Source organism: Lupinus angustifolius, chromosome LG18 (assembly GCF_001865875.1).
Source record: "Lupinus angustifolius cultivar Tanjil chromosome LG18, LupAngTanjil_v1.0, whole genome shotgun sequence".
NCBI classification, from domain to species: Eukaryota; Viridiplantae; Streptophyta; class Magnoliopsida; order Fabales; family Fabaceae; genus Lupinus; species Lupinus angustifolius.
This window is the reverse complement of record NC_032026.1, coordinates 4,448,088-4,462,277: the sequence shown is the minus strand read 5'-3', so window position 1 is coordinate 4,462,277 and position 14,190 is coordinate 4,448,088. Positions and strand designations below refer to the sequence as shown.

The window sequence follows — 14,190 nt, the reverse complement described above, 5'->3', positions numbered from 1 at the left end:
TTGAATTATAAACTAAAAACTATAAAACTTACTTAGAAAAGCTTCTATGAACTGAGCTTACTAAGAAGAGAGAATTGTGTTTTTTTCTTAAGGGAAGAAGTCCTCTTGAATGAAGGAAATGCCTTCCTATTTATAGAGTTTTCCTTGCCACCGCTGAGATGCTTCTTTGCACCGCTCAGCAGCTGACCAAACCCTTCAGCATGGATTTGGCCACTTGGTCAAGTAGCTTGGTCACCTCCTTAAGCTTGACTCACCAAGGCTAGTTGTGAGCTGTGAGACCAGCTATGGTGAGCAACTCCTGAAAATCCTATGGTGTGCTACTTGAAGTGAGGTCATGCATGGCTTCATGGTTTCTTGATGGCTAAGTTAATTCTGGGTGTACAACGCTGAGCACACATTTGGCACCGCTAAGGTGCCTGCTGACCTAGTCAGGTGTCTGGTTCACCACTGAAAACACATGTGGCACCGCTGAGCTGCCTGCTTGAGCAGCTTAGGCGTGTGCCAGGCTTGTGTCTGACCGTGCCAAGTTTGTGTTCTGACCGTGTCAGGCTTTGTTTGGTGCTAGGCTGAGCGGTCAAGCAGGTCTGCTAAGCTTCCTGCTTGAGCAACTTGGTGTGTTCCAGGTTAGTTTTATTGAGCCAGGTTGGGTCTGACCATGCCAGGCTGGTGTCCAGGTCATCTCAACGGAGCTTGGTCCACACTAAGCTGCCTACTTGAGCACCTTGAGTTTGACTTCTTTTTCTTCTTGGACCATGAGTCTTTATTCTCTTTTCTTTTTCTTTCTAAATCCTACAAAACACATTAAAGAGAAATACAAACACAAATATACAAGATTGTGATATTTTATACAAAAAGTATTGTTTTAAGTTGGTTTTTCTCAATTATGCTTAAGATAAGTGCCATAAAAGTGTATGAAATTTAGGTATGTTTCCCACTTATCAAATATCTCTAGGATCAATGAATAAAGCCTCACATGTTGATTCGAAGATAAAGCTTTTGGAGCACGTGGTGGACGTTGAGCGGTTGTTTTAATCCTTTTTGCACAATCTCTTTCCATTTGTAGCTGAAAAACCGAGTTGGTTTGGAGGTTTAAGGAGGGATTCATGGAAAACCTATCTTAGGGTTTGGATTTGGGGGTAAAGGGATTTCTTGGAAATCAATGATGGAAGAGAAGGTTTATGGAGTGGAATGGGGTTGGAGTATTTGGTTTTAGGCTAGGTTAAAGCTTAGGATTGACATTGAGAGAAAAGGGGATGAGAGAGGTTTTGAAAAATGTCTAGAAACACTTTTGTTTCTATTTATCTGGTGTCGTTAATCGATTAATTACCTGACTTAATCGATTAAACTGAGTTAAAAAACAGGTTTTAAAAAATGCGCTCAGGTAATTGTTGAAAGGTATTTCGGTGTTTATTTTAGTTGGGAGACCAAGAAATACCATAGAAGAAATAATAAAGAAAAGAGTGAATTACGTAACACTCCTTAGTTTTAGTGAAATTATACAAATCACCCCTTTTTTTATGTACGTAGACAAACCACCCTTATTTATATGCATTAACAAACTACCTTTGCATGATAAATAATTGTGATCTTTTAAACAAAAAAATATAATAAGTGTAATTAAGTTAAACAAAATATGGTGTTAGGGAGACAATTCCAAATATATAATAGTCAATGTCTCTTCATTATTTTTTGTTCGTTATAAAATGCATCAATAATTCTAAGGTTAAATATCTCTTATACTATATTTTGACGAACCAAAAGTAATATACATATATCTCATTGTAAACTATTTGAACTTGTCTCCATATATCATATTTTGTTTAACTTAATTACATTTATTATCCTTGATTGTTTAAAAAATTACACTTACCTGTCATGTAGTCAATGTAATCAATGTATATAAATTAAAGGTTTGTGTAAGGGTAGAAAAATGAGAAAGGGTTTGTGTAATTTAACAAAACTCAATAAATGTGAGTGTAATTTGCTCTAAGGAAAATCTTACAAATCAATGTTTTATCGATGAATATAATTTATGAAAAATCATTATAATATCATTCTACTCATGTAACTAACCTCACCTTTTAAAATAAAGGTTTGGTTGTTGTTGTTATTGATTAATAATAATAGAAACATAAGTATCTAAAGTAAGTGAAAATATATATTTATATCAATGATTTAAGCTCATTAACAAACTCAAAATTTCACAAACTTTAATTGAGCTAAAAAAAAAAAAAAGTGACATTATAATCTGCTCAAATCTGGACTTGAGTCAAACGAAGAAACTGAGTTAATATCGATTCTCGACTATTTCCAGCCTAAAGTTTTGTGAAACTCCATATGCATACAAAATGCTGGATAATAAAATATAACACGTAGCACCACTTCTTTTATTTTGGCGCTAGCTGGCGGTAAAGATGTATTATTGTGACGCACAGAGTGTTGCTCTCCTATTTTCTCGGTACCACTCTTTCATCTTCCTCAGCTAAGTTATTACCTTACACCCCAACAGTCAAAAACTGAACAAAAATTACCAACACTAACATAACAATAATTATATAAAAAAAAAAGGTTAGGTTTAGTGGTATGCTATTCCTCTATTCCAAAAATAAATGAAAAGTTTAATGTCTAAAAGTGATATTTGTTGGAAGGGGAGTCGCGCACTTGAAAGATATGATTTAGAAAAATAAAGGATGAGGAGATACGAGTACAAAAAATAAAAAAATTAAATATATTATATACTTTCTATTTAGAAAAAATCCAATGGACATGATTACGTTTCTCTTTGAATTTTCTCCATCTCAAGTTCTCATTTCACCCATCAACAACAACCACAACAACGTAAACCATCTTTGTTCAACGTTAACGTTTTTCACTGCAGGTTTGAATTTGAATTCATTCTCCTATCTTTGCATTCTCACATTCTTTTTTTTTCCTTTTAAATAAAAATTCATTCTCCATAGAGCTGTTTTTTATGGTAATTTTTATATTCTTGAGGTGATAACGTGCTATATTCGATTAAAATGAGGTTTTTGAGAATTATTATTACGTATCTGTTGAATTAACATTCTTGGATTCAATTGATTTTTTGCATTGCATAGGTTTGAGATTTGGAATACGATGTTGGATTGAATTTGAAACATGGCATGCAGAAAGGATAATCAAGTTTTTCTTCTTTAACATGGTTTTTTTTTGTGTTGGTGTGAAGAGAATGAGAAATTCTCAGGCTCAATTACATTATAGTGCAAAAAAGATTGTCCCTTTTCTTTCTGATACCTTGTTATTTGCCTTGTATGCCAAGTAAATGTATTTAAGACTCTAAATAGTGAACGGGATTGATAGGTTAATGTTATTATTGGTTGTAGCTGCACTGCATTATTATATTGTATTGTATGATTCAATTCAGAGTACCATGATGCTAATTTCTACTTTTGTTGGCACAGATTGGATTTTTAATTCAGCTTCCAAGAAGAGTTTCTTGGGTGATTTCGAATGATAGAATGGGGATTTCTTTGAAACACGTCTTGAGGGAAATCTGAAGTGGTGTGTCCCTCCAGGAAACCAATAATGAAATCACCATCTGATTTGCATATTGTACCACCCAGACAACCAGACAGCCCAAATGGTATTTCTAATGGAATTAAACCATTTAATACAAATGGGCACTTTGCATCACCTCGTGTCGAGGTTGAAGGTATGGAGATTTTGTTTATACTTATTAGTGATTTACATGTTTTGCTTTTGGGTGAGTTAAAACTTTACGTTCTGGAGTGTATGTCCTTATTCAAGGGTCAGAATAGACTTCCAAACTCAGTTACTTAGAGTATAAATTTACATGCTATATATGTTAAGACTTAAGAATAATGGTTAATGAACTTTAGGAACATCAAATATGAGAGATAATGTCATTCATTTGATTTCTATATGTATTTATGATATATATAAGTATCAAATACAATGTTCAAAATTTGATGTACACAGAGGCCAAACTCATCTGTTAATTCTTGTGCTAAGCTCCTTTTGTTTGATTGAATACATTCAGCCAAACATCGATTCTATTTGGTTCAGTGGTTAACTAGTCTTCTTCATTCATTGGACTTACCACTAAATCCCACGGATGATGAGTTAAGAGCATGCTTGAGCAATGGTACAGTCTTGTTGCAAATACTGAACAAGCTAAGACCAGGTTCTGTGAATGTGGTAATACTTTTTAACCTTTTAATTAATTAACTCAAACTATAAATGAAACTTTGTTTCGGATATACATTTCAGTCTAATTTATCTTTTTTTGTAGGTTAGTGAATCTGATGATTCTCTGCCATCACAATCAGAAAATGTTAGAACGTTTCTGAAAGCTTTGGATGGATGGGGAGTGCCCAAATTTGAAGCATCAGACCTAGAGAAGGTATAAGAGACTTGACTTTGTATGATGGACTCGACTTATAGTTTCAGAACAAAACTTACTTTAGAGGCAGTTAGAATTACAAAATTGTAATCTGTTATTGTAGCTTTTATATGTACTTTTGGGGGTCACATTTTTATGTGCTTGGTTCATGTTGTCACTGTCTCTTTTGTTGTGTAGGGATCAATGAAGGCTATTGTGGACTGTCTTTTAACACTTAGAGCAAAAAGTTTGCAGAATCCGTTGTTAGAAAATCTTTCTTTCAACGTAGGAAGCCCTCGTTGGAATGCAATTGAGTCGAAGTTTCAACGTATTCCGAGTAGTCCACATTCGGGAGGTTGGGTGAATTTTTTCCACTCACAATATGCCTTATTTTGTGTGTGTGTGTGGATTTCTTTATACATATGATATGAGATAATGAGATAATGAGATGCATTTTCCTAAACATGGTAACAACTTTTGTTAAAATTTAACAAGAAAACATCAATTGTGTATGCTGAGAGAGTAAGAGGCGAAATGCTGCAGACATTGTGCAGGATGAAAACATTATTCATTGTTAAACAATTAACTAGGATGATGTTTTAGCTGTTCTAAGTGCTAACTAGGATCATTCACATAACATGGCTTGTATAATGCTTTATGTACTCGAATGGTTACAATTCATATATATTTAATAGCTAGGCCATGTCATTTTATCTGATTTCTAGTTCAGCACAAAGTAAAACTCATATAGCCACACACAGAACTGCACAAGGAAAGGAAAGACAAAACATAAGGAAAAGAAAAACAGAAGTGGATGCTTTCCATGTGTTAAGAACATTATATACTGTTGAAACAGAAACATCTCCTATATTGTGATTCATTATGCCCAACTACATTGTTAACGCATAATTACTTTAGAAGTTTTATATACTTAACAAGTTTTATCTGCAAGTGGTTACTCATTTGTGCCTTCTGCAGAAATATCTCCTTCGTTAATGCACCATGTTGGTCATAAGTTCCATGAGGTGTTTCAACTAAAACCAGGAAGCTATACAGATCTTCCTGCTGCAAAAATATCAGAAATGATGAAATCAGTCAGTTTAGATGTAATTTCTGAGACTTTTTGTCACCTTCAGTTTTACATATTCATATATGTATCTATTATGTGTTGGATTCATCACTGATTTGTTTCAGAATCCTTTGTTACAGAATGCTCCCACTCAGTCACTTCTGAGTGTCGTGAATGGCATTCTTGAAGAAAGTGTCGAAAGAAGAAATGGTGAACTACCTCATGTATGCCCCAAGAGTTTGGCTTGATGTTACATATGTTGATAAATTCATTCATGACATTACATGTATAAATCCATTCTATTGACTTGCACAAACACATTACATTTCATATTTGTCTGACTATATCTTTGTTGTTCAGCGTGTGGCTTGCTTGTTGAGAAAAGTTTCACAGGAAATTGAGCGGCGCATATCAACTCAAGCGGAACATTTAAGAACTGTATGTGCATTACATTATTTCCAAAGCTACTTACTTCTGGTTTTCTCACTGGGATTCATCATATCACTTTCCTACCTTGTGCCTTCAGCAAAACAATCTTTTTAAGGTTCGAGAAGAAAAATATCAATCGAGAATAAGAGTACTGGAGGCACTTGCATCTGGAACTAGAGATGAGAGTGAGGTATGTTTGAAGTGGATCCATTTGAATATCATTCAAACATTTCATATTGTATGAGTTTTGTATTTATCATAGGGAACTTTTTGTAACAGATTATTGCTAGCCAGTTACAGCATTTGAGGAGGGTAATGATTTCTTACTCTGCACCATAATCAATTGCTTATTGATGACAAGAAAATAGGCTTTAATTAATTCATTTTCATGTTATTTGCATTATATGGCCTCTTTTGCCTTTCAATACAGGCTGAGAAGAGCAAAGAAGAAGAAAAGAAGGTAGATGTAGATGTTATTAGGTTGATGAAAGAGCAGGAGGACAAAGATATCAAAATTTCAGCATTGAAGCAAGAACTTGAAACAACCAAAAAAGCAAATGAAGTACTATGCTCACAGTTGGAAGCAGAAGCTAAGGGTGCTGAAGAAGAATTGAAGCAGGTGTCTCAAGAATATGAGCATCGATTGGAAGAATTAAGAACAAAGGTTAATGAGCTCGAAGCTTCTTCTGATTCAAAATATCAGAAGTGGAACAAGAAAAATAACCAATTTCAAACTGCTATGAATTTTCAATTTAGTTCCATACAGGTACACTTAAAAATGTGTTAATATCAATCTTATCATTGTTATGTCAAACATTAAAAATATTTACTTAACTTTCAAACATCCAGAAATTGAAATCATCTTGGGAATCCATCAAGCAAGATATTATGAAAGGGAAAAAGGCTTATGCAGAGGAATGTAATCAATTAGGTAGGCCTTGTTTTTAGAGTGTCATTTAGTGCACCCGATTCCCTTTTCGTGTTGTAAGCTTTGCTCATGTGATTTTAAAATTTTCAGGTATGAATCTTAAATCACTGGTCCATGCAGCTGAGAACTATCAAGTTGTTCTTGCTGAAAACCGGAAACTGTTTAATGAAGTTCAAGAATTAAAAGGTGCTATTATCTGTGTCTGTCCACTAGATTATTATTTTTTATGGGACTATCTACAAGATTATTGATGTAGGTGCTATGAATTCACAATTTTTATTATGGTACAGGAAATATCAGAGTATATTGTCGAATTAGACCATTTCATCCAGGACAAAGAGAAAAACAGTCTATTGTAGAACACATTGGTGAAAGTGATTTGCATGTGGCAAATCCCTCCAAACAAGGGAAAGATGCTCTAAAATCATTCAAGTTTAATAAGATTTTCGGCCCTGCCTCAACCCAAGGTTTATTCCTAAGTCTTACATTTTTGTAAGATTAGTTTGTGGGTTGATATCCATAGATGAAATTTTTTGCATGATAATTTCCTGTGCATGAATATTACAGTTTCTTATTTTTGAGTACTTTTGTTGACACTAGGATGTTGTACTCAAGTTACTTATTTGAATTATGCAGTGGAGGTATATTCTGACATCCAACCGTTTATAAGATCAGTACTGGATGGGTATAATGTATGTATATTTGCATATGGTCAAACTGGTTCAGGGAAAACTTACACAATGGTATGAACCTTGTAGATGTATTGATTTTATCTCATACATCATGCTATTAAAGGAAATACTCATTCTATATAATGTCATATTTTCTCAGAGTGGTCCAACTGGAGCAACAGGTGAAGACATTGGTGTTAATTATCGAGCTCTGAATGACCTCTTCAGTATTTCCACAAATAGAACAAACTCCATAGAATATGTGATTGGGGTTCAAATGGTTGAGATATATAATGAACAAGTCCGGGATTTGTTATCATCAGATGTTTCTACCAAAAAATATCCTTTTTCAACAACATTGTACAGTTTATTCTTTGTATGTATTTTCTAGTTATTTTGTTTAGGTTAAAATATCATGTTGGTCCCTATGACATCTAGTTTCAACTTGGTCACAGTACACAATGTTTTTTTATTTCAGTCTCTATATTCATAAATATTTTCAACTTCATTGTGGTTGATTATTGCTTTTGTAATACTGCTTGTTAGAGTTAAGAAACACAGACCAAATTGAAAATGATTGTCATATGTAACGGCTAAACATGAGTTGTAGCTTTGGTTCCTATACATGGTAAATATTTTTCACTTTTGGTCTTATATATGTCAATCATTTTCAATTTGTTCCCTTATACTTAATCTACAAAGGGTCTTCTACCAAGGATAACAGCAGGGACCAAATTGTTCTTACATATAGCCTATAGGGACCAAGTTGAAAACAAGTGTCACATATACCGACCAAAAGTATAGCTTTTGAAAGAATTAAAATAATAATAAAAACTTTGAAGGCACTGTTTATTATAGAATGCAATAGTATTATTTGATCCATGTAGCGGACTCCACTAAGTATAAAAGGCTTTGTTGTCCTTGTTTATATTTTTAGATGGATCATGTTATGTTTTGATTTCCTTTATTTGCACACACTTGGGATATTGACTCACTCTCAGCCCAAGGGTTTAGCAGTACCTGATGCTACTATGTACCCCGTTAAATCACCTTCGGATGTCATTATGTTAATGGACATTGGACTTAAAAATAGAGCCATCAGCGCAACTGCTATGAATGAAAGAAGTAGCCGTTCTCACAGGTTAGATGGCTTCTTTTTCTTTCCTACACAGTCAATGCTGAAAGTTTAGTATTATGGTAACATTCAATAAACTTATGTACACAGTGTGGTCTCAATTCAAGTTCAGGGGAAGGATTTGAGTTCTGGTTCTACTATGTTTGGTAATCTTCATTTAGTAGATTTGGCAGGAAGTGAAAGGGTAGATCGCTCTGAAGTAACTGGTGATCGACTTAAGGAAGCGCAACATATAAACAAGTCATTATCTGCCCTTGGAGATGTTATTTTTGCCTTGTCACAAAAGAGCTCTCATGTGCCATACAGAAATAGCAAGCTTACTCAACTTTTGCAAACTTCTCTTGGTAAATCTTAATTGGGAAATAATCATCTTACATCACATTTTACGTATGCCTCTTTTATGTCTATTTTATAACCATCGATCAAAAGACTTTTGCTTTGGGAACAATGGTAGATGATTAATGGTTATAAAGTAGGCATAAAAAGGGTTGTTGGAAAAAAGTGATGTGCAAATTTCAATTTACTCATCTTAGTTTGTTCATCCTTTTCTATGTCAACATGCCTTCCTCTGTAAGTAAACAAAGAAGCAAAACCTGGAAAGCATTGAGTTGCCTCATGGCTTTTATTAGATTTCTCTGTCATCTCCTTACATTTTTGGTTTAGATTTTCTTTTAAGTATTTTATGAACTATATTTTAATCTAGTCTTTTGATTTTACTGCACAGGTGGTCAAGCAAAGACACTCATGTTTGTCCAAATTAATTCAGATACAAATTCATTTTCTGAAAGTTTGAGTACTTTAAAGTTTGCTGAGAGGGTTTCTGGGATTGAGTTAGGAGTTGCAAGAAGTAGTAAAGAGGGTAAAGATGTCAGAGAATTAATGGAACAGGTTTTTCTGCTTTTTATTGATCTTATATATACATATAGGGACTGACTCAAATGAAAACATTTCTCATATAAAAACTGTAACAAAGTTTTTTATTGGTCACATGATAGTCATGTGTATGAATATTTTAATCTTGACCATTCAAATAAGATCTAATGGTCCATATTAATTGTTCTCATTTCTCACAATAACAATTGTTCTCATATGAATCACTTCCTATATTATGTATTCTTTATTTTTATTTTACCCTTTGGAATTAGAAGTGTATCACATGATTAATTATCTATCTTCTATGCCTGGCCATGCAGATGGCTTCTATGAAGAACATTATTTTAAAAAAAGATGAGGAGATTGAGAGACTACAAAAAGGTTCAGTCGGTGCTCTTAAGCAAAAACCATCAAGTGGAAGTAATAAGCATCTTGAAGCTGATATCCAGCAACCAATGGATGATCATAGACACCAAAATGAATTCCACCATCAATCTGAAATTGCAGGGAAAGTAATAGGTCAGACTATTGCTGGAGCAGATGCAGATTTCGATGAAAGATTAAATGAAATAATTGACAATGGCCATGTTACAGGCACAGACAGTGATGGTTCTGAAGATTTTGAAGGCACAAAATTATCAGTTAAGGTGACTCAAAGCACAAAATCATCAGATAAGATGGAGAAGTGAGTTGTTCTTATACTCTTATAGCAATTTCCACTGCCCTTTAGTTTCCTGCTAAACAATATTATTTTTTTTTTTTTGATAAAGCAATGTTACTAAAGTTTCACATTAGGAAGGGAATTCTTGTCAATTTCCTAGCTAGTAATCTCATCCAAATTTACCAATATGTATCTGATAACTTATCTATAATAGGACATTTTGTTTGTTACAACTTACAAGATATGAAGTGAAATCAAGATATCAAGCTGTATATATACTTTTCTCTTTAAAGAAACTTATTTTGCTTGAATACAGTTTGCTACATACTTGTAACTGTTTTCGTCCACGCCAAAATACATCATTTAAGTTTGCATTAGTTTGTTTGTAAATAAGAGGGGCAAAATAAACCCAATAAATTTGCATATTCATTTCTCAGTTGATGTGTGTTTGTCCATACATGCATGGGCGTCCATACATGCATGGGCATATCAACATCTGCATCATTTAGCAGTCATGCTTACAAATTTTTATTTGTGTACTGATTTATGCAGATTAAAAGCAATTCCCAAAGCTGTTCAAGTGGCACGGAGATTAGGCCGAACCCCATCAACCACCTCTATAGTAAAGGATTCCGCGAAGCCATCGCCAGGTAAGTAAAATTGAAGTCTCCATATTACCTTCAGTGTAAAGTGAGAATATGATACTAACATACTTACTCTTAGATCATTTAGTGTATTTAGATCTTGATGCACTTTAATGAATGAATGGTAGATACAAACGTCTCTTATTTTTTGAATATCAATATTAAACATTTTCTTCTTGGAAACTACTCTTCTCATAACATTTCCAACTTCTCTTCACAAATTTAATTTCAGGTATGAAAAGAAGCACAAGTATTGGCCAGCTTAAAAGCACCACCAATATTGGCCAGGCTAAAACCTCAAGGCCGTGGCAGTAAAGTAGGAGCAGCAGCTACCTTTCATTTGTATACTATTCCCAATTAAACACACACATGGTGTAAATATAATTGCATGTTGTAACTTCGAACACTTTATTTTTAGTCACCCTGGTGACTTTTTGTGTGCATAAAGTAATAAATTTTGTATTTTTAATTCATCATCATCTGAAAGCAATTCATTACCAATAACCAAGCCATATTCCAATTAGATGGAATCGACTATGTAACTAAGTAGTAAATCACACGCGATAGTGGTGGGATAATGTCGTAGCAGAAGTTGCCAGCCCCTCAACGCAATGAAACGACAAATGGTTGTTGACCCTATAGCGGGTTGAATAGCGGCGATTTGCGTTCCCAAATCAAGGGTCATAACCCACTGCAAGCCATATTCCAAATAGATGGAATTGACTACATAGGTAAGTAGTAAATCACATGTGATAGCAGTGGCGTAGTGGAGGTCGTAGCCCTTCAACGTGACGAAATGATGAATAGTGGTGCAGATATAGTGGTGCAGACGGTCGTTGTGCGGTTGAATAGTGGCAGTTTGCTTCCCCAAACTGTGGGTCAAAACCCACTCCAAGTTGGTTGTTAGAGGAAAACTTGAATTTTACAAGTGTGAAGTCATTTTTGCCCTTATTTTTTTTAATATATGGCATTAATTTTTAGTAATTTATGTTAGATATTTCCTACGATCTTGAATATCATGATTCTCACACATAATATAAAACAAGGATACAAAGTCATACCTGAATCTCTGAATTCATGTTCTCTGATCTACTCCTTTGATATACCTTTTGAGAAAGTTTTGGTATAATGGTCTTCCTCAACCAAATCCTTAATTCCTTTTGGGACCTTCGTTTTCTCTCTGATGGGGAGATGTGAAAACTATTTGTAATTTGGTGTATCGGGGACCATAACCTTCCTTATGCGTTAACTTATAGGGTTCCTATTATCCCTTTATAGGTTAACCTGATGGGTATCCACCCATTAAGCCCATATCCGTTATCAACTTTTAAAAATCTATGGGGTGCCAGTAATTAGATCACTTATAATGTAACCCCGATATCATTGTATCAAATATATGATGCTCGCCTTAATTAGAAATTATAAATTTCTAACAATCTCTCCCTTGGGCTTCATATCTTCCTGATACAATTATATCACAGGTTCTTTAGGCGCGCATCTGTATGTTATTTACATTTAGACATCTCCTTAATACAATCTGGTTCATCTCATATATCAACTATGTTAGGTATCAATGGCCTAGGAACACCTAGAAGGGGGTTGAATATGTGTAGCGGTTGTCAATCACCGCTTCTTGAACCAAAACTCAACTGCTGGAAACAGCCCAGTTAATCGATTAACAACACGCCTTAATCGATTAACTAATCCACAGAACAGAATGATCAGACAGGTAGATTGCACAGTTATTTAAACGCAATTGAATAGAGATAATACAAATATTTTTACGCACAAATAATAAGCATATGGCAGTAAACAAATATCCAGAATATTAGTTGCAGATTCAATTTATAACAACAAGAAACTTTATAGAAGATTTAGAGAGAAAAAGAGTGCACAAAAGGATTTTTATCCTGGTTCGTTTGCGGTCCACTGCAAACTACATCCAGGCCTCCCCTTCTAATCTAGGGAGATTTTCTTCTTCACAATATTGAGTTAAAGTATGAATACACACACCAATTCAATTACAAGCACATAGGACGCTTCTTTCTTGAAATCTAAGACCTCTAAATCCTTAGTTTGACTCTACCCTTCGCCTGAGAAAACCTTTCTCACGAAATAGCCCCAGCCAAGATTCTTGTCCCCAAATCAAGACCTCCTAGCCTTGGTGAAGAACCTCAATCTCTGTGGTGATCTGACACCAAGAGACTAATCCAGAAATACACAAAAAACAGGTTAAACAATAAGGTATACTAAGCACAATAATGCTTGGAATATAACAAGAAAAGACTTAAGGACCAACCCACTCACTAATCACTCAAGCCATCAAGAATCATGTGAGTTAATTAAAACAGAAATCAGATAATCTCTCTAAAAATCTATCTAATTAATGAACATGTGAGCAAGATAAGAATGAGCATAAAAGTATGTAAAACAGTATGCAAAAACCAGAAATTAGATTAGCATAACAACTCTCTTCTCACACATGCAATCTCTCTTGCAAAAACAATAAACAATATGCAAAATGCTTTTCTAAACAGCCTTATACAATAGAATGCAATGTCATGGTTTTCTGAACGTGGCCACTTATTTATAGCAAGTAGTTTTGGCAGTTAGATTCGTTGTAAACAGTTAAACGGTTAAAACAGAAATCAGTTATAACAAATAACAAAGATGTTAATCGATTAAGGCTACCCGTTAATCGATTAACCATGCAACAGAATGACACAGAAAACAGTGGTAACAGAAAGAACTGATTTAACAGAAAAGTTGTTGAGTTAATCGATTAAGTCACCATGTTAATCGATTAACTCACATTAATGCACATATTTCAAAAGGTAAACTTCTCACATGTTATGCACAACATATATACATGTTCTAGCAATTATATTATGCCTAATATGCACATATAACATGTATGATTAATGCATGAACATACAACTAACTAAATGATATGTCTCATGGATATGATATGACAATTAAGATGGCTTGAGAGACTAGCACCTAGGTTCACCTAACCTATACTCACTTACTACGGCACACATCCCAGACTACTTAGAATATTGACTCAAATTATGTCCTAGTCTAGATATGACCAAATGAGCATAAGGCATGTTGATTGTTGAGCCATCTTCAAGCTTTAATAGAACCTTATCTTCATCAAAACATAGACAAAGAATTGCTAGTGCTATCCTTGACACTTTGCACTTTCAAACTATGGAACCACAACAACTTTCATCACATTTAAGTGTGAATCAACCACGATGATCACCATATTAATATACTCAATGACATAGATCAAATATGGATGAGTGACATGGAAATTTCATGCAATGTGATCTCAAACATGTCTATTTCCAACTGGTCCTTCTTTATTCTTTAGTGAGATCAATCCAAAGTCTT

At 34.2% G+C, this 14,190-nt stretch overlaps 1 protein-coding gene across 3 annotated transcripts; it reads left to right on the top strand.

Annotated features, from left to right (window-relative positions):
• LOC109332188 (kinesin-like protein KIN-14J) lies at nucleotides 2,718-11,265 on the top strand. Of its 3 annotated transcripts, XM_019567077.1 has the most exons (23): nucleotides 2,718-2,878; nucleotides 3,441-3,691; nucleotides 4,040-4,197; nucleotides 4,292-4,402; nucleotides 4,580-4,736; nucleotides 5,360-5,487; nucleotides 5,591-5,674; nucleotides 5,811-5,888; nucleotides 5,977-6,069; nucleotides 6,159-6,191; nucleotides 6,310-6,645; nucleotides 6,729-6,810; nucleotides 6,898-6,993; nucleotides 7,098-7,274; nucleotides 7,444-7,550; nucleotides 7,639-7,817; nucleotides 8,455-8,619; nucleotides 8,704-8,957; nucleotides 9,338-9,501; nucleotides 9,807-10,005; nucleotides 10,081-10,171; nucleotides 10,700-10,797; nucleotides 11,024-11,265. In XM_019567077.1, exons 2-23 carry the CDS (start codon nucleotides 3,565-3,567, stop codon nucleotides 11,104-11,106), a joined length of 3,000 nt encoding a protein of 999 aa, XP_019422622.1. In that variant the 5' UTR covers nucleotides 2,718-2,878; nucleotides 3,441-3,564; the 3' UTR covers nucleotides 11,107-11,265. The 3 variants fall into 3 exon arrangements, with proteins under 3 accessions (XP_019422622.1, XP_019422620.1, XP_019422621.1); XM_019567075.1 differs by having other exon boundaries at nucleotides 9,807-10,171; XM_019567076.1 differs by lacking the exon at nucleotides 2,718-2,878 and having other exon boundaries at nucleotides 3,399-3,691; nucleotides 9,807-10,171.